We start from the raw sequence: 20,070 nt of genomic DNA on the forward strand, positions 1-20,070 counted from the left end.
AACACAGTGTGGCTTCCATTGCATTCCAGATCCGCGCAAACCCTGCGATTCAGTTCTGCGGCAGAAATGCGTCAACCGTGCCTGCGTTTTACTCCTCAACGAGCACGGCTGTCCTTGTCTTCAAATCCAATGATTTAAGCTCAAACTCTAGAGTGAGCTTCACCTATCAGATTGCAGGTGAGCCCTGGGGCTTCCACTTCTTGAAGAAAACCTGTGTTTTCCGATCATGGGGAGCAGTGGACCCGGTGATGAGGCTGGGGTCTGTGATGCTAACCCATGTCCATGCGATAAGACTTCAACCAGAACTCAAGCCCCACTTAGCAATCCTAGAGCAGTTTCCTGAAGAGCTTGTGTGAGTCCGCTACTAACGAAAACATAATGCAGTTAATTTGAAAATAACGCCAGTCATTTCACTAGTTAACCACTGACTGCCTCTAGGAGTCACCACCTTTCGGTTTACAAAGCTGCACCAAGATAAAATACCTCTCTCGTATCCACTGAACACTTAACAATTTGTTGATTTTTAGTATAGTCACGAAGTTGGGGATCACTATACCTTGGGGAATTGTTTTATAAGCCCACACTGCTTTAAAAGGCTTACTTGATTTTATAACTGAGAAGTTTATTTTAAGAACACTTCAATGTTTATTTTGAGATTGATGAAAACAGCCTTTGATTCAACAAACAATAAAAGGACTTTTTATCTTTACTAAAAACCGGTAAAGAACAATGATTTTTCCAGTGCTATTAGTGCAGATAATTCAACTGAGGACTTCAAACTAAAACCCTTATGCAAAACCCTGTCTGAAGCCTAGAGTCTTTGTGTATAAAAAAGAGTCTAAGCCGGGCATGGTGGTGCGCACTTGTAATATCAGCACTCTGGGAGGGTGAGGCAGGAGGACTTCAAGTTCAAGTTCAAGGCTAACCTGGGCAACTCACTGCATTAGTGACATCCTGTCTCAAATTTTTAAAATGTTAAAAGGACTGAGGACGTAGCTCAGTGTGAAGACCTTAGGTTCAGTCACACACACAAAAAGTACAAAAAGGTCTCAGTGTCAACCCCCAACTCCTCAATATGACCCTGAGAGTTCAAAGGTTGCTGGAGCATTGTTCAGAGGACCTGCCCGCATCTCGTCCTTGCATGGGGTTTGGTGTCAGCAAGTTGATGCACCTCTCCGGTCTCAGTGTCCTGGAAGGCAGACGAGCAGGCTGGATTAGCTTTTTTCGAAAGTTTGTCCAAATGTCGTGGACTTTAAAAGTTACTCCATCAAGTTGAGCAAGCACTGAATATTTGATATATTCATTAGCTATGAACATTTTTTCTTTTCTCAAAGATTGCAACAGATACTACAGCCAGGGATTTGGCACCGTGAGGAGTCCCGGATGGCCAGACAATTACTATGGAAACCTGGACTGCACTGTCATTCTCTCGGCCCCACAGAACCACACCATTTCCCTCTTTTTCAACACTTTGAGCATCGAGAGCTCCTCTGGCTGCGTACATGACGTCTTGGAGGTAAGGTGCATTTGACTGCCGTGTAAGCGAATCGCTGTGAGGGGTGAGGGAGCGCTGGGGAGGTTCCCCCTCTGCTCTACCGCCGCTACCTCTTGCTGCTAATTCTCCGTGTCCCTTACCCATTCCATGCATTTCTTCACTGTTCCTTCACTCCATCATGTGTAGTCCAGGCACTGGGAGTGCAGCTGAGGATGAAACATCCTCACAGCCCTCAGGTATGGAGTCTCCCGTGACACACAGAGGGAGCAGGAAGTCACGGTGCCGCGGGGAAAGACTCACCCCACCCACCTGTCCTGGACACCGACTCAGTCCAGGGGCAGCGATGGCTTCTCTTAGACTGAGTTCTGACCCCGAGGGCCACAGGGAGGTCCAAGTGCACGGTGCTGATTTGACAGGGTGGCACTGACTGGGAAAGTGGGTTTTGCCCGTAGATGAAACTGAGTAACACTCAATAGTTTGCTGATTTCCCTGTGGGCTGCTGTCAGCCGGGGCATCTGCCCCATTTTCTAAGGGTGTTTCTTTGAGCAGATGTTCTGCAAACTAAAATTAATAATGCCGTCTGACCCAGATGTCCTTGCAAAACAGTTAATGACGTCAGTTTGTAAAATCCATGCACACCCATGTTTCTAGCAGCATGGCTCCTAACAGCTAAATCTTGCAGCAGCCTATATACCCATCTGCAGATGAATAAAGAAAATGCAGTATTCAGCACAGAGCACTACTCTGCCATAAAAGGATAAGCTTGAGTCATCTGTAGGAAAAGGAATGCATCTTGACACCACACTGTTAAGTGAAATGAGTCAGACACACGAGCTTCAATATCACATGGTCTCTTTCATATGAGAAACCCAAAATACAAATAAAGAGCAAGATAAAAGCCAGATAATAGGAAGGTGGGAGATAGCTCTTTCACCAAAAGGAAGGAGACCAAGAGTTGGAGCCGGGGAAAGGAAGGGGAAGTGAAAGACCTAAGATGTGTTATGTCCATGTACCACCCCCCGGATGACTGTAATCATGGTGTGCTGGGAACACACGCTAAGCCAAAACAAAACTCAGTTCTGCAGCTGCAAGTGAGCTCCCTTCCGTCCTAGCACCACCCCTAGAGGGTGCGATTCGGACAGAGGAGAGTTAGTCTGTCTGTCCTCCACCCAGGGCCCCCCCCACTGATCCCCATCCCTCCCCGGGGCTCCTGGGAGAGCAGAGCTGGGCCATCCCCAGAGCTGCTGTGCCTGGCGCCTGCTCTCTCCCACCCGCAGGGCTCACTTATGTGGAAGGGACGTTAGCTCATTCTCTTCCTGAGCTCTGCACCTTGGAACAGATTTTGGATAGGCGCTGTCCAAATTGTCTGACTTCTGTAGGATGAGCAGATGTATGTGGCTGGCTTCTTTTCTGCCGGTCTCTTCCGCCTGTGACCTCCAGCAGCCTTCGTCCTTCTCGCCTCCAGCCCCTTCCCAGCTGAGCTCACCTGGCCCTGTGTTCCTGCTGTCTGACTCCTGGCCCAGGGATTCCCGGTCCAGCACAGGTCTCTTACCAGGATGTGGCTTCCACGTGATTCCTGATGCAGTTTCCTATTCCCGGGAAGCTCTCTCCACAGAGTCCACCAAATCCTCCGTCAGCACACAGCACAGGGAGCTGCAGGGGACGCGCGTGCCTTGTTCACAGAGAAGGCCCGCTCTAGGGGAGGCAGGGAAGGGGCAGACGTGGCCAGGAGGAAATGGAAAGAGAAGTAGCATTGCTTGTGCCAAGCAAGGCATTAAACTCCAACCTATGTGCTTACCCACCAAGGCAATCCAGTATTTATAGGAAGTATTAAACAGAAACTAGCAGAGGAAGAGGATCCGGAGAGGGGGTAGAATGATCCTTTTATTCACAGTCACAGTGAACTGTCCTTAATTCACCTGTCGATGAGAGGTGACATTTGCCATTTGCTCACTGCATGCCGGGAAGTAAAGACTTGACTTCCAGCATTGGCAGGTATGAACCCTGCCTCCTGTCTGCCCTTTTGGGTTCCATGGAATGGATGTGAAACTTCCCGACCAATAAGCTAAGAAACGACGATGTAAGCCTGTAAAATGTGGCTGGGTCTGGCTGTGGGAGGGAAGAGTGTGGGCATGGTGTCTCACCAGCCGCGTCCTCAGCCTTGCACTGCCTTTAACTCTGGTGGGAGCGGGCGTTTCTCACAAAGGATTCTGCCTGCGCAGCAGCAAGGCCAGGCCTGGGCCAGTTTGGGATCCACCTGTCCTTGGGCCTTCAGCGCTCCTTTCAGGGCCTTCTGTGTTCCACAGACGCCATCTACTCTCAGCTGTTTCTTCCTCCTGTGCAACTTCATAGAGTGCTCCTTCTTCCAGAGCAAAAAGCATTTCAAAAGAGCACCCAGAGGGAAAGCGGGCTGCCTTGTTTGGGCCAAGGCCACTGTGTTTAAACATCTAACAGAATAATCTGAAGAAGAGCAAGAGAACACTGGTCTATCCCCAAGGCAGCAGGGAATCTGTTCCGATCAGCCCAGCCCAGCCCAGCCCAGCAAAATAAGCACTGCCCTTTCCGAGCAGCTCTGGTTTAGACAACCAGTGGCTGACTCAACTCTCACCTATGGAATTAGAAAGGGAATGGAGGAACTTCTCCGATGCTAAGAGCAATCAGCTCTTACCCACACTCAGCTGGGTCTCCAGGCGTTGCCCATGTCACACTCCGGAGAGAGGCCTCATAGGTGCTCCTGCGGGTGGCACTGGTTGAGAAGACACAGTGGGATGAGGCTGGCTTCACAGGGTGCTCCCCCCCCCCAGGCTGACTCACTTCCTGTTTTTGTGCATCTCCTCCAGGCCCTGAGCTGAAAAGAAAAACCACACGGCCCCAGATTGTGTTCTTAAAATACAGTTAACAAAAATCAGAAATTTTGTAGATTCACCGAGTTGTGTCATTTTTCCTGTACAGAAACCTTTTTTAGAAACTTTATACATTTTGGACATTGTACTTTTTCCCCACAGTCTTTCTAGAGCTAAGTAATTTGCAATGGGAAACACACACACACACACACACACACACACACACACACATGAATAAAGTACAATAGTTAACTGGAAACACCAAGCAATACTGCCCCCCCACCCTCACACAGACTTTTTGCACTCGTGTTAATCACCCTGCAAAAGCCTACAGAATAACAGCACCAACCAGTGCATACAAATGTGTCGTGGCGTTGTGATTGCTGAAGCCGGAAGACATTTCTGACTCCAAATGCAAATGGTTTTTGATCCGCAAAGTGGACTTCTCTCCCCTTTGCAAGGGCAAGTGACTTTTGTGCGTATTTTCAGAACATCCTTTGTTCCTGCGTATTTAAAAATCGCAAAGCTTTTGCCAAAAAGAAGAATCCCCTGGTGATTCCAAGTGTCCCACATCTCAAGCACAGCGGTGACCAGTTGGAGGGGAGGCTGTGACAGCAATAACTAACGCCTCGTTTCCTTTAAAGATAAGAAACGGAGGTGACAGCAGCTCACCGCTCCTTGGGACCTATTGTGGAAGTCTGCTGCCCAGCCCGGTCTTCTCCCAAAGTCACATGCTGTATCTACACTTTAAGAGCGATAATTCCATTTCCAGGAGTGGGTATGAAATCACCTGGACCTCATCCCCCTTGGGTAAGACATTTGCATTTTATCCAATATAGTCCTGTAGGGGAGGAAAACTAAGGCTGTCCGATAGAAAAAGGCTAAGCAACCGCGTCTCTTCTGCTGTTTCCTTGATATTCTGTTAAAAGTAGGGTTTATTTCACAACAAAAGTAGATTCTTCTTAATTCTACATTTATGTATTATTTCTGTATATGGAAAATCATACGTATTTACATAGAAACCAGAAATGAGGCCTAAAAATGTTTAAATCTCTATCTAAATTCTATTTTGTGAGATTTTTGGCTTTTGTTTTGATCACCAAGATAGCTGTCTGAGAATTTAATGGAAAAAAAAAGACAACCCCCCAAAAAACCCACTGATGGACCCTTTCTTGTGTGTATTTGAGCAGCTGCATCTCTGGCCACGTGGTCTTCAGCAGCCCTGGGGGTTAATTGCTTTTTCAAGGTGTTATCTTTTCGCAAATTTGGTTGACTGTTTCTTAAAGAGCTGAGGAAAATTTAAGTCATATCCATATATTTCACTTGACAGGAGGAAAGCTTTAATGAAATGTCCCAAAATATCACCTTCAAAACAAAAATGAGAGAGAGGAAGCACTTTACACACGCTCAGGGTAGGAAGAGGGTTCTTTCAAGAACACAATCCTGGAGAGTGGAATCTTGGCATCTAACGGAAGCTTAGCAATGATCTTGAGGGCCCTCACTTTACAAATGAGGAAGTAAAACCAGGAGTGATGAGTTTCCCAGCATGCTCAGCTGGACTGGAGCGGAGGGGTCGGACGCCAGGCCAGGAACTTTTGCATTTTGCTAGAAGCCCATGGATACTGGTCTAACTGATGACAGCTCTGTCATGCAGAGGAACAAGTAACACCAGTACCCAAAGCATTCTGACTTTGAGTGTGTCCGCCTTAGAGCTGTGTCAGGTGTCATCGGGGGAAAGTCACTTTTATTGTAAAAGTGTATTTTGTTGTATCCAAAGCTACAGTAGCAGAGTCGCCATGCAGCCCAGAATTTCACTTTTACCATCGAGTCAGGACACAGTGTGCTCTATGCCAAGGCTCCACCTCACCCCAGAAAGAATGGTCACCGTCAATAGACCAAATAATAACAAATGCTGGCAGGGTTGCGGGGTGAGAGCAGCCTTGTACACTGTGGGTGGGAGTGTAAAACTCTATGGAGATCAGTGTGGAGATTCCTCAAAAAAAAAAAACAAAACTAGAAATTCCATTCAATCTAGCTCTTTCCTTTCTAGAAATCTGCCCCAAAGAGTTAAAGACATCGAAGTACAGTGACACTCGCATCGCCATGTTAATAGCAGCAGAGTTCATAATAGCGCAGTCTTGGTAGACTGTATTTCCCTCATTGGGTGAATGGGTAAAGAAAACGCGCAAAGACCAGAGATTGAGGTAGTGTTTACACATAATGGAGTACTACTCTGCCATAAAGAAGGATAAACTTGCATCATTTGTAGGAAAATGGATGCACCTTGCCACCGTCATGTTGAGTGAAATCAATATCACACATGCTTAAATATCACACAGTCTCTCTCATATGAGAAACCCAAATCATAAAAGGGCAAAAATGAAAAATAGGCAATTGGAAGTAGAGGCAGATATTTCTCAAAGCGCAAGGAGATCAAGAGATGGAGGGAGAGAGGAGAGTTAAAGGAAGCGAGCTGCGCCATGCACACGGCCCAGCTCCAGCGGAGGAATGTCCTCGTGTGCTGTGAGCGCGGACTAACCAAAAAAGGAAAAATGTTACAAAGCACGCAGGCAATTCGCCTTCCTCCCACAGTCGCTTTCTCGCGCTGTTTTGCTGTTCGGTTCCGGTCTCGTTTTCAAAGAGCAGGTGTCTTCGCGAGATGCAAGGACAGGACGGGAGTAGGAGTGGGGAGGAGCGCGGGAGGAGCGGGTGGCCCCAGGACAGTCAGCTGGGTAAGATGCCAGCGCCTGGGAGCCCTCATCGCCCGCCGCCCTTCCTCACAGGCTGCGGCGGGACCCTGTTCGGAGACAGCGGCTCCTTCACCAGCCCCGGCTACCCCGGCCCCTCCCCGAACCACACGCACTGCGAGTGGACCCTCCGAGCTCCCTCGGGCCGGCCGCTCGTGGTCAGCTTCTACCTGGTGAGCATCGACGACCCGGGCGACTGCGCGCTCAACTACCTGGTGCTGCACGACGGGCCCGACGCCGCCTCTCCTGCCTCCGGGCCCTACTGCGGAGCGGTGAGTAACCAGCTTTGCAGGCCGCTGCCCGCTTGTAAAAGCTGAGGCTAGCCCAACTCTGCAAAGGCGAACACAGGCCCAGGGCAAAAAGCACAGGCCTTTAGCAAACGGGTTTCTGACTTTCTGTGCGGGGAGCACGAGTGCCATCTGGTGGACGTGGCCTTCACTTACCAAGCCGGTGCGGCTACTCACATCTCAGGCTCTAGTACCCGGTGTCTGGGGGAAGAGTCTTAGCGTGTGGCGTTTAAAAGCCCCCGAGGCCCTCTCGGCGCACCTTCCAGGACTGAATACTATGTCTCTCTCTAGATAGACTAGAGCTACTCACAACTTGAACACCTGGCTCCGTGTCATTTCTACTTCTTGCTGAAATTCTTTGAAACAACAGGGACAAGTAGTTTGATTGCTTTTGTAAAGTTCTGGTGCAATAGATCCTCCCTAAGCATCGACTTAGAATTTGCCCTTCACATAATGTACAGGCATCCATCCTTCCTCTCATTTTAAAAGAGCTTAACGAGCTGCCAAGGACTATGTGCCTGCTGGTGAGAAGCTGTCTTAGTTATGTTTCTCTCGCTGCTGAGACAAAATACCCAACATGCAAAGTCAAGGGAGGAAAGGCTTATTTAGCTCAAGTTGGTACAGGTTTCAGACTGTAGTTGACTGGTCCCAGGCAGGGCGGTGTGGCAGAGGGCATCACAGAGGAGAGGTTGTTCATGGTAGGCAGAAGACAGTAAAGCAAGCAAGCAAGGGCTGACCACAGACTACCTGGGGCAGGCAGCACTCATACCCTGCACCCTCGTGCCCTTGACCCTAGCACTGCACCATGAATCAATCCCAGCACCACACATACCTCTGAGAAAGCCCCACCTATGATTCCATGGGGCCTTTGACATCTACCTCTTTCTAATCATCCTCCTCTTTCCTCACTTACCTTTGCTAATCAAATTGGACACAGAATTCTATCACAGGAAATCTAGAGAATTTTTTAAATATATTTTGTGAATTTAAGTGTCATTTTCCAAAATAGCAGAAAATAGACCAATTTTTTTCTAAAAATCTTGAGGATTCTCCTACTATCATCTTCCCAGCACCGTTTCTTGAGTGTATTTGGCTATACATGCACATTTGATACTGTAAGGTGGAGTGTTTTTTCACTAATCAATATATCTGTCGTGAGTGTCTTACCAGGCCAATAAAATTACCTAACAAAGCCCCTTTTTTGGAAGTTTAGGTCGAGCAGGCCTTTCCCCACCACAGACAATGTGGCGGCTGTGTCTTTATACACAGAGCGATTATGGAGGAGAAACTTTGATCGTGGGACCCTTAGCCCCCACAACACCGTTAACACAAAGGAGACCCCAGGGAAGGTGCCACATCCTGGATTTAGAAGCTGCATCTTACATATTTAATTGAAATGTCTTAATCTTTCAGAAGGAAGGCCAAGAGACAGTTTTAACAGTACCATTATTTTATACTTGTGGGGTATGCATGCTCACGTGTGCGTGTGGGGGGGGTGGAAAGCTCATGCACATCCTGGACCTTGCCGATAAAAGGAAACTGGGGCACTGAGAAGGGCACTGATGGCCTTTTTAAACCAATGTCGTGTTAAATCCAAGAACATAGTTAGATACGTCGGGTTCGTTAACCTGTTAGGCTGCACGGTATTTCCCATTTCCCATTTTCTTTATTAACGTGGCTATATTTGTGCCTGTGGTCCCTGCTCTTTGGCAGGCTGATGCAGGAGGTTCTCTTGAACCCACCAATCCAGGACCACCCTGAACGGCATAGTGAGATGGCATATCAATAAAAAAAAAAAAAAAAAAAAAAAAAGAGACACAGTTTCATGTGCAATTCTATTTTTTCATAAATGAAAGGTACCAGCAATTTCTTTAACATATAAATGTTAAATATAAACATAAAGCCTAAATATGAGTGGAAAATTATAAAACATAAAGTCAGTTTACGTGAAACAGGGGCAGACCTTCACATTGCTAATGTAGATGCACAACCACTCGAGGGTTTGAAGGTGTTTTGTGTTACCATAAAATGACTGTCTTAGTTCATAGGGAAATCCTACGTCACTTGCAGCTTTGCAGTCAGAACAGGTAGAAGATGAGAGAATAGCAGGGCACTTTCGTTACCCTGGAAGGAAATGCTGTCCCCTTCTGCCCTCACACTCCATCCCTTGAATTCTTTTGTAAAGTGTCTACACTAATCCCCGCCAAGTTGGCATCTAGAAATACAGGCAGGATCACTCATAAACTCCATACAACTGTATGTAGTGCTCCTTTTTGCCACATTTGTAAAAAAGACTGTTTCAATTTAAAAACCATCTAACTTGTTGCCTTTTTCGGAATCACAGGACACTAGCATAGCTCCCTTGGTGGCCTCCTCCAATCGGGTCTTCATAATCTTCCACGCCGAGTATGCAACACGTCCGTCTGCGTTCAGGTTAACGTGGCACAGCTGAAGGGCCCGCCTGGGTTACTCCGCGCTGCGGCTCCACCGGGGGCTGTCAGTTCACGCCGGACCGGGTCCTGCTGCTCACCCGCACCGCGCCCGTGCCCCCGGGCAGAAGTCGAACCCCTGTGGTTTCCGCCCAAGAACGTATGGAGTTAACATCTGGACATTTTTTTGGAGCACAGGCTACCTTCTTTTGCTGCGGCTGTGTGTAGTGCTTTTTCTTCTAATATTTTGAAGAAAATTCTTCGAAGTTTCAAAGTGATTGTGGTATACGTGGTGTAAGTTCTTAAAAATTAATAAAAGTATGATTTTTTATTGTGCGCGTCAGATTTGCTGTACGTTATCGAAGTGTATCCAGTTACACTGCATGACGTTTCATGTCATTAAAACCTAGACTTTCACCGTGGCTCAGAATGGATCCGTTGCACACGACCTCCAAATCCTCTCTCGTTTTATCTCCTGTTTGCCTTAGATTCGCCCTGGCTGTGCTGCCCTTTTCCCCATTCACCCCAAGGGCCCTGTGCTGTCCTGGTTACTGAATTTCTGTGTGTTCTTCATCCGCTGTTACCCACTGCCCCGCTAGCTCAAGGACATTCCCTTTACTTCCCGCAGGCTTGCCCTCATCTCTCCATTTCTAAATACTGTGGATGTTTGCTTTTCTTTCGAATATCTTGTCTATGGTTTACAGTTCAGCCTGAAGCTTCTTACCTACAAGTGGTTTCCCAAATCCCTTATGTGGGAATTGCTCCCTTTTTTGATGTGTGTGCGCGTGTGCGCGCGTGTGTATTCATGAGTGTGCGTGCGTGTGGGGGTCCTGGGGATGGGACCCCCGCTGTGCAGGCAGGCATTCTACCCCCGGACCGCACCCAATGTAGCCGTGTCTGTTTCGTGTCCTTATTAAGCGTGTTCTTTGAGGACACAGCTCCTGAGTGTTCCCCTGTGGTTGTGAGACACGGCCTGGATTCCCGCTCCACTGCTAAGCTGTCGCCCTGCTCCTGCCGTGTCACCCTCTTTTGCCAGTTGCAGGTGGACCGCAAGGGCGATGGGCTCCGCATGACAGGGCTGGCGGGGGCGGCCCAGTGACCACCGCAGGTGGGGGGTTTGCAGCTGCGGAGGGACGGGTCTGAGAAGTGCTCATTGGGGCTGTAGGCAGACCCTAAAAGGAAGGAAGGGGGAGCAGTAGGGGGAGAAGCAGACCTCAGCTCTGGGCAGGAGCTGCAGTTCCCGAAATCCTCAGAGACCCACTTATTTTCAAAACAAATTACTAAGCCTAGTAACGAAGGATGCACTGAAATTTAATACTATATATTTTTGAAGTCGCTTCCCCATCCTCAAAAAAGCAATGTATTCCTTGTTTTTTTTCCGAAGAAAAAATAGAAACCTTAATCTACATCATAATGCAATTGTTCCAGTTTTTCTCTAAATTTTCCTCTTTTGTCTTTGCCAATGTATAATACTGTTGTTCGCATCATTGAAATGTTACTGCACAAAATGTAATATATATTACATTTATTATATTGAAATAATTTTTCATGCTCCTAGTATTCTCAAGTATACTTTTTTTGTGTGTGTGGGGGGGTTGAGACAGGGTCTTACTATGTTGTTGAGACTGACCTGGACGTACTTTGTAGCCCAGGCTAGTCTTGAACTCACAGCGATCCTCCTGCCTCAGCCTCCTGAGTGCTGGGATTACAGGTGTGTGCCACCACGCCCGGCCTTTTTTTTTTTCTTTCTGTCTTTTTAAAAAAATTTTTTTGTCAATTATACTTTAAAAATCATACAATAGGTACATTATTATTTGTATTTTACTGAACAACTTCCTCTTTTCATGTATTTGCTTCGTTCTCAACCCACTAAAATAGATGAGCATTCAGTGAATCCTTTATGCATAATTTTAAAAACTTTTTATTTTAAAATAACATAGATTCACACCAGGTTGAAAGGTCTTGCACTACAGAAGGTCATGTGCATGCTTCACCCAGTTTCTCCCAACTTTGCACACTGTGTTGTGAATTATTTCCTCTGGACAGATTTTCAGGAAAAGTGAAAGATCTGTTATCTTATAGTGCTAAATTATTGGCTAAAAGGATAAAAAAAAAATTCCATTTCTACCACCAATCAAAACTCTAGAAAAACTCTTTAGGTGGAAGCCAGAAGTTATTTTTAACTAGCTAATTCATTTCAAGGAAAATCCCCAAGAGTATTTGGAATTTGATAAACCACTAGAAATCAGCTAACACTTGTAATGTATATTGATGAGAAATTCTGTCAGAAATTCTTAAACACTTCAAAATGGTGACAGCAATGCATTAAACCAAGTGGAGGGGGTCACTGGGGCCTAGAAATCTGTGGAGTAGCACAGGTCACCTACCCAGGAAGCTGGCCCTGCTTTCTGTGTTATTCAGACTGGGAACTTTGGGATACATTTCTTTAAGAATTATATTCAAGAGACGGGATTTAGTTCAGTGGCTCCATACTTGCCTTGCAAGTGTGTAAGGTCCTCAATTCGATTCCTGGTCCTGAAAAAAATTTTTACTCAAAATGGGCATCATAAATATATTTATATATCTGTGTCTTATGTCATATACATGTCCTTATGTTTGCATGTGTTTGTGTGTATACCAATTTCTCAAAACAAGTGTAACTGTTATGTATTGCAAATACACACTGATAAAAGATAATTATATTGGAAAAAAGTGGAGAATAAGAGCAAGGGGACCAGGGAATTATGAGATTGTGACATAAGAAGAAATAATATCTGTGTCTCTCCTGCATTCCTAGCATGGAGCTCCTAAAACCCTTGCAGTTTTCTGAGTGCTGAGGTGCTGGGTGCATGTTCTGCTATTTGGTCTTTGACCTCAGTTCCTGACACAGAGCTCCTCATCTCTCAGGATCTCCTGGGTGATAAGAGCTCCTTTAGTTGTAATGAGGTGGCTCTTGGTGGATTCCTGGGTGGAGACTGGTCACCAGAAAGACCAAGCTACGGTTAGAAGAAGCCTGGGGTGTCCAATCCCACCCTGTGTCCCCCAGCAAAGGGAGAGGGGCTGGATGTTGCACTTTAATTGACCATGTCTGTGGTGTAAGTGAAGTGTAAGGTTCAGAGAACTTCCTTGGTGGTGAACATGTCCACATGCAGCAGTGGTGGACCCCCAACTCCAGCCTGCACTCAGGGCCCCCAAGCTTTGTCCCATGTACCTCTTCATCTCCCTGTTCATATGCGTCCTTCATTACATCCTTTACTGATACAGCAAAGTAACCAATGGGTTTCTCTGAGTTCCGTGAAGCATCTTAGCAAATGAACTGAACTAGAGGAAGAGGGCAGGAGAACTCCATTTATAGCAGGTCATCAGAAGTGCAGGTGACAGCCCACTAAGTGCTTGCGCCTGCTGTGGAAGGGTGGGTGGTCTTGTGGGACCGAGCCCTTTCCCATGGGATCTGACTTTAAACTGCAGGTGGATAGTGTCAGAATCGAGATGCACTGTAGGACAGGAAGCGGGTGTCTGCTGGATTGCTTGGCATGCAAGGGACACCACACACGCACATCTGGTGTCCGAAGTGCTGAGTACTGAGTGTGTGAGTATTACAGACAGCCAGGTAGATGTTCTAGGAAGTCAGACAGGGCCGGGCCCTTCAGAGAGTCAGTGCGGAAGATGAAGACACATCGCAACTGTGGCCAGAGGTGCATCTGCTGGAGGCCCAGCCTCAAGATAAAGACGAAATGACCAGGCCTGCACACTTCCCGAGGGACAAGATAAGCGGTAACACCTGGTCTAATGACGTCCAGAGAGACATCAGTCACCCCGATGGGTGACCAAGACCTTCAGACCCATCTTCTCCTGAAGTTCTTTGTTCTTTCTGGGTACGCTTGCTGTGAGTGACCTGCTTCCCCATTGGATCAGTGTTACCTAAGCAGCCATACTTGTAATCTTATTGGTTGACCATAGCTTTGTCCTGCCTTGCCCATCTTGTGACCTGGCCCTACAAAACTTCCTCTGGGAAGAGGGATCCCTACCGACCCACTCAAGACCCCTCCCCTTCCTCTCAGGAGCTTAAATCTCTCCCACTCGCTCAATAAATACTTTCTGCCCTTCACCTCTGCTGTTCCTTAGAACTCATTCTTTGATTTTGAGGAACACGAGCTGGGCATATCTGGCATCTAGCAGGTTGAGAGTTATATTATTTCCCCTGTATCATTGGAGGTCCTGTATCACGAGAGGCAAAAGCAGTTTGATTTTTTTTTTTCTATTTCAGACAGAAGAAAAGACGCCTTTCTAGAAAATTTGGGAACTGAACGGGAGTCTGCTGACAAATGAAACAGAAAGAAATTGCTACCCAGAATAACTTGCAGAGGGAAAGGCAGCAGGGCTGGGAATTGCTGTTCCGGATGCTGTCTGTGTGTGGGGCTGGCAGGTGTGGAATGAGAAGGTGGGAGGGAAGTAATAGAACTGTGTTAGCTGGCATCACCTCCACCATCTTCCGCAGGAAACTGTGTTCTGCCCCCAAAAGAACAGCAACAGGGAAACCAAGTGTTGACCCCAGAGGTCCACAAACGCTCATAAACAGGGAAGAAAGAATCCACTCTAATTACCACGGAAAATCAGTTCAGGTCTTCAACTCAAACATAACAGGACAACTACGATCAGTTAATCACAGGAAGGATCCGAGGAACATAAAGTAGGAAAGAACTAAATAAATGTCTTAATTACCTTTCTCCTTCCTGAACCAGGGGAGACCACCCGTCCAGGTGGAATTGGACAACTATCAGTTAACTTGTGTTATCAGGCAACTGTGGGTTAAAGTAGGTGACTGTGCTCTTTGTAGAACGTACCTGAGTAACCATGACGACTTCTGTAATCTGTAGCCAAAGGGGCATAATGGAGGCAGAAAGTGCTGACAGAACCCTTTGTGCTCCCCCTTTTTACTGCTCTGTTTTGTGCCAATCCTGCTTGCTCTATTCCCAGGGAAACCCCAGTGAAATTAAGCCTCACAGATGTAAAAACAGGCATAGAAGGAAGTGTGAACTTCTGTTCAGGGCTCTCGAGACTGACAGGAGTCACTCGCCGAGCTGCCAGCATCATTAAGAGCCACTATTTGCTCCTGTGTTCGTGTTAAAAAGTTATCCGTGCAGGGGGGCTCACAGTTTCTGACTTCAAGACAAACTACCCGACACTCAAAGTTAAAGGAGGAAAGCATTTCTGCTTTAAAAATGCGAATGATTCAAGAAACGGATGTATAATGGAGTGTCAACTAGTAAATAGAAATGAGGTGATGAAATTAGAAAACCATAAACGAATGCTAATAATAAGAAAAAGGTCAGAAAAGGAACTTTTACACCATCATGTAGTATCTTCCCCACATACTGCTTTTAATCATGAAAGGAAAAATAGCAACTTTATGGTGAAAAAAACCTGTCAGGTACCTCCTCAATCAAGCAATCAGAACTCACATCACTGATCTCGGTGGGAAAAAATATGTCAGCTCTACCTTGGGTTCACAGAAAAAGGCCTATTGTTTCAGTGGTATTTCTCCAAATTTCATAACCTAAATTTATCACAAGAAAACCTCAGACAAACCCTCTTTGAAGACCTTTCTACAAAACATCTGGCCTGTACACATAGATAATACCCAGCTCAAGGATTAAGACAGCTGAGGAACTGTTGCAGATTAAAGAAGACTAATGTAAGCATGATATCTTCATTTGGAATGTTCCTTAAACAAGAAATCTCACATTTCACATTCAAGTGTACTGGTCTTTTACCTAGCTGGTTCAGAGCTTGCATATGTGTGTGTCTCTGTGTCCGTCTGTCAACCTCTCTGTATCTGTCTGTCAATCTACCTCTCCTTCCAGATACCAGAAGAAGGACCGCCTTTCTGTCTATCCTATTTCATGGTACATAATTGTCTCTAGGCACAAGTTGAGAGGACAAAATTCCTATTACTTGGGTGATGCGACTGCAACTGCCTCAGGAAATAGCAAAACAGAGCCCAGTTTTGCCAGAATTCAATCTTTGGTTGCCTTTTGAAAAGGAAATTGGAGATTTCTGGGAGCTATAATTTCATGTTTCACAGATACAAAAATCAACTATGGCTTTTTAAGTGGTTTGATTTTAATTGTAGCTTCTAATTCTGAGGGGGGATTCCAGGGCCTCAAGACCAAAGATCTGGTGCAAAAAAGCCAGCAGTTTCAAAAGTGCGATTTTGAGATGGATCTACAGATACAGAGAACAGACTGACTTTTGAACTCTTAGTAGCTCATTGTATAGGGTTCCTTCCTAGGCAAGGACAAAATTGCACAGAAGTGACTAAGAAAGTAACTTCTGCAGTACAGAAGCAGAGCACCGAGGTTCATTTACTAGATTTCCCAAGACCCACCCTCAACTGCAACCTCTTTCCGGGCCCAGGAGCTCCAAACTTCCCTACTTCCGCCCTTAATAGATTAACCTTCGATCAATTAACTGAGCATGCGCTTATCCTACTGCGCAAGCGTCTATATGTCTAATCAGCTTCTTACGCCCGGGAGCGAGGGGCTAACCTCGTGGTGGGACAGAAACTCGGGAGCCGAATGAGGTACGTGATTGGCTGGCCTCGGGGTTCACATTCTTTTATGGGCGGAGGCTCTCCCTCCAGATTCTTGCAATAAACGGTTCTCCTAATTTGGCAAGTGTCGCGCGCAGGCGGGGCGGGGCGCGGGTGTAAGACCCAATGGAAAATTACAAGATGGGCATGAGGTGGGGCAAAACCCTGACCAACCAATAACATTACAATCCTGCCTGCCGCGCGTCCTGCCGAGTCCCCCGACTGCCCTGCTGGGTGAGTGGGTGCCTCTGCTCCCGGGTTTGCTTCTCTGCGCGGCCGAGACCGGGCCGGATCCCTCCTGTCCCTGCCCACTCCCCTGTCCGCCGTCCTGGCCGGGGCAGAGTTGGGGCGCGGCCGCTGGAGGGATCTTAGCTCTCGGTCCCCTGCCTGACCTCCTGCCATCGCCCACCTGCTTTGTTGTCGTTCGCTGCAGAACATGTCCAAGTCTCTGAAAAAGTTGGTGGAGGAGAGCCGGGAGAAGAACCAGCCGGAAGTGGACATGAGTGACCGGGGCATTTCCAACATGCTGGATGTCAGCGGCCTGTGTGAGTTCTCGGGCGGGGCCCTCGGCCTGCCCCGAGGAGCTGGGAGGGTTTCTGAGTTTGCCCGGGAGCCGCCAGTCCTCCCCAAGAGGCGGCAGTGCTTTAGATCTCACCCTCTGCTTGTAAAAATCACTTGTCCGGAGCTCTGAAAGTTTGCGGTCAGAACATGTTCTGGTCCACTCAGAAAGTGAGCGAGAGACGGCGATCGGAATCCCACGAGACCCTGGGTCCTCAGCTGTGCGGATCACCTGTTCACCTGATGGCCCTTCATCTTTCAAAATTGGAAGTCATTTTTGAATCCGTCTTCCTTTCTCTCCATACAGTCTTTGTCGGAGAACTCACAACACACAAAAGTTACATGGTGATAAGAGTGCTTGTGCCTGGCGTTTTGCAAACATTCCTTGACTCCTTGCCTATTTCTGGGTCTTTATTCTAATTTAATTCATGCTTCCTTAACTTTTTCTTGCGCTGCAGCGATCGCTTCCTGACTTGCTGCCATACCTCCATTCTGAGTGACCAGCTTAATCACTTCATTTCGTTGGCTGTTTATTCCACGCAGCACCCGTTTTCTTGTTACCATCTTTTAAAACAAGGATCACAAACTCAGTTCCTTGCCCTTGAGGGTGGGTGTGAGCTTCATCAAGGGAGTCTGTACCAGTGGTGCAGCTCCAGCCTGAGCTACTCAAACCCAGACAGTGGTCAGCAGGCGTGGCCAGATTTTCTTTTCTTAATGAGCCAAGAGTCCAGATTATTATGGGGCATTTCTTTATTTTTAAATATTACCAACTAATTCCAGTGTTTGAAAAACTCTTTAAGTGAAAGGAAGCCCTTCTCCAGGCTGACTGTTTGGATCGTCTTCTTGAAACATGTCTACTGGTCCTTTACTAACGGCAGTGCCCAGGATCCTAGGCGTAAGGCGTGTTGCATTTCTGATATGACCACAGCCTGATCCTTGAGCCCTGTGTGTTCAACCATACCGAGAGCAGGCCCCGCCTGGCCAGAGCGTCCTCCTTCAGATCCTTGTGCCTTTGCCGTTGTTGTCTTCTTTCCTCCCCACTCTTTTCACCTGAAGTCCTTTTGCTTCTGTTAAGAGTTTGCTGAGCTGCCACAGCACACGGAAACCTTTCTGACCCAGTCACCGCCACCTCTGCAGTTGGACATGCCTTGCTTTTCTTTAGGTCTACAAGTCTCTCTTCCCCACTGGGGGACTGGGAGGCCAAGTGCTGTGCAGTATTCCCCTTTATACTCTTTACATCAGTTCCCAACACATAGGAGGGGCTCCCAGACGTTTGATGACTGGAGAGTGATGGGGGAGGCTTCCGAGTCGGTGAGATGCATGCAGTCCAGGCTGTGGAGAAGAAGGGAGAGGTGTCTCAGTGACCCTGAAGGATGATGGGTAGATTGGCAGGTGTAGAGGATGCAGCTTCCTGTGAATTCCTGCTTTGTGCCTGGAACACATTTGGGGTCCATGCTCTTGGTGCCATTGGCCAAGGAAAGGGGATGACAGGTTGCAGATGACTTGCATTTGGTGACCATGAGGGGATCGCTGTGCTTAACTTGGGCTTTGTGTTACGAGCTGGTTGCTCGCACTAGAGAGGGTTTCTCTCTCAGCAGCAAGGCACAGGACTTGGCAGCTGAGGATCTGGGTGGGCTCCACGCTGCCCCTGCCCAGCTTGATCGGGACCTTTCCGGGGCACTGGAGCTGTAGAGGAAGGGGAGGGTGAGGAGGAAGAGGCTCCTCAGAGCTGTACCCTGCGCCCATCTTTCTGCCTTACAGCAAACACCGTTTCTCTCGGGGGGCTGAAGAGGCGTTTGCTCCTAGCAGAGCAGCTTGAGGCGGCTCAGCTTTTGAAGAGGCTTCCTGTAATATTTATAAGTGGCGAGTGTGGCTTCGCCATCTCGGCTCAGCTCCATCCCTTATCTCCGAAGCCTGGGCGTTCAGGACACAGCAGAGATAGCCACTTGCTTCCTGAGAGGAATGTGTCCGGTTCTTTCTCTGGGCAGCGGCGAAGAGCAAGATCGTCCTTCAGTTTTCCCAGAGAAAGCCGCTAAGGAGGAGAACGTGTCGGGAAGTTCGGTGGACGTACTGAGGGGCCTGGTTTGCTCTGCACAAGCCTCACCTGCAGCTGGGGCTCGTTCGTCAGCCCTGCACACAATGCTTGGTATTATGTGTAGTAAAATACTCGGCATGGTTATGGGAGTGTCTTCCTCTACTTACACAACTTGTGGTCAGAATGGTGGTTTTTGCATTTCTTTGAAGCAGATGAAAGGCTTGGGAGATAGGAGTCTTACAAACCTAGCACTTTACTTTCTCTGAGATAGTAAGTTACCTCTTAAAGGCATTTGCTACCGAATGCTTTCTGGTGGGGAACACTTCTTGGACTGGAGGCAGATGTCAGACTGCACCTTACGGCTACACAGCCAGGCGGCAGGGACGCTAAGAGCTGCGCCAAGAGGTGCTAGGAGCCATGATTGGACTGGGATGGCCTGGGTTCAAATTCTGCTGCCTACTGTTAAGTAACTTTAGAGAAGTTACTTAACTTTCTGAGCTCGGGGTTCTTGTCAAGTGGGAACTGAGTAGCACTTGGGAGGACTGGCTTAGAGTTGCGTTCAGTAACGTGTGTCAGATGGTGACAATATGAATATAGGCAGAGAGCCCGGATGTAACCAGTTCCAGGGTCCTCAGTTGCCTGCACCGAGAATTTAACTTGGTTAATCAGGCTGGGTGAATCAGTTGTGTTATCTGTTGGCATCTTTTATATTGCTTATTAGAACTTTGAGTGTCTGGCACTTTTGCCTAGGGTTCTAGTTGATTAGAAAGCCTTTTTTTGATATATCTTATTCTCTATTTCTTTTTTATCTTTTTTTTTCCTACGTGGCACATAATCCACACACACATTCTTCTGTCAAGTTTCTAAGAGTAATGCTGACCATTTTGTTCTTTTTATTGGAGAGATTTTTACCCTGGAAGCTTCTCCAAGCAGTGACTTTCTTCCCAAGAATGATAAAGTTACTTTTAAAGGCTCCTATCACCAGTTGCCATGGAGGCCAAGAATTCCATCTGTGGTCAGGGGGACTCTCTTCATTTCTTTCATTTAACTCTTCTGTGGCTTTTAACACCCTGAGGTTTATTGC

At 47.3% G+C, this 20,070-nt stretch overlaps 2 protein-coding genes across 7 annotated transcripts in view; both read left to right on the forward strand.

Moving 5' to 3' along the window:
* The window catches only part of Cubn (cubilin), a 263,953-nt gene extending 253,795 nt beyond the window's left edge, over positions 1 to 10,158 (forward strand). Inside the window, exons 63-67 of the mRNA XM_010607108.3 lie at positions 30 to 177; positions 1,335 to 1,516; positions 4,983 to 5,148; positions 7,122 to 7,357; positions 9,717 to 10,158. Coding sequence (XP_010605410.1) covers positions 30 to 177; positions 1,335 to 1,516; positions 4,983 to 5,148; positions 7,122 to 7,357; positions 9,717 to 9,824 — 840 coding nt within the window. The 3' untranslated portion in view covers positions 9,825 to 10,158. The remainder of the gene's footprint in view (positions 1 to 29; positions 178 to 1,334; positions 1,517 to 4,982; positions 5,149 to 7,121; positions 7,358 to 9,716) is intronic.
* A 6,139-nt stretch (positions 10,159 to 16,297) lies between these two features.
* Rsu1 (Ras suppressor protein 1) overlaps positions 16,298 to 20,070 on the forward strand; it is a 175,959-nt gene continuing 172,186 nt past the window's right edge. For 4 of the 6 annotated variants that reach the window (XM_010607105.2, XM_010607101.2, XM_010607106.3 and 1 more), the window contains exons 1-2: positions 16,584 to 16,627; positions 16,827 to 16,938. In XM_010607105.2, the coding sequence (XP_010605407.1) occupies positions 16,830 to 16,938 (109 nt within the window). In that variant the 5' untranslated portion in view covers positions 16,584 to 16,627; positions 16,827 to 16,829. Of the gene's footprint in view, positions 16,385 to 16,583; positions 16,628 to 16,826; positions 16,939 to 18,855; positions 19,098 to 20,070 lie in introns of those variants that run through there. The other 2 variants (XM_010607102.2, XM_010607103.3) reach the window with 2 other exon arrangements.

The sequence above is a fragment of the Fukomys damarensis genome, unplaced genomic scaffold, assembly GCF_012274545.1.
Source record: "Fukomys damarensis isolate Sample0158 unplaced genomic scaffold, DMR_v1.0_HiC HiC_scaffold_37, whole genome shotgun sequence".
NCBI lineage: Eukaryota > Metazoa > Chordata > Mammalia > Rodentia > Bathyergidae > Fukomys > Fukomys damarensis.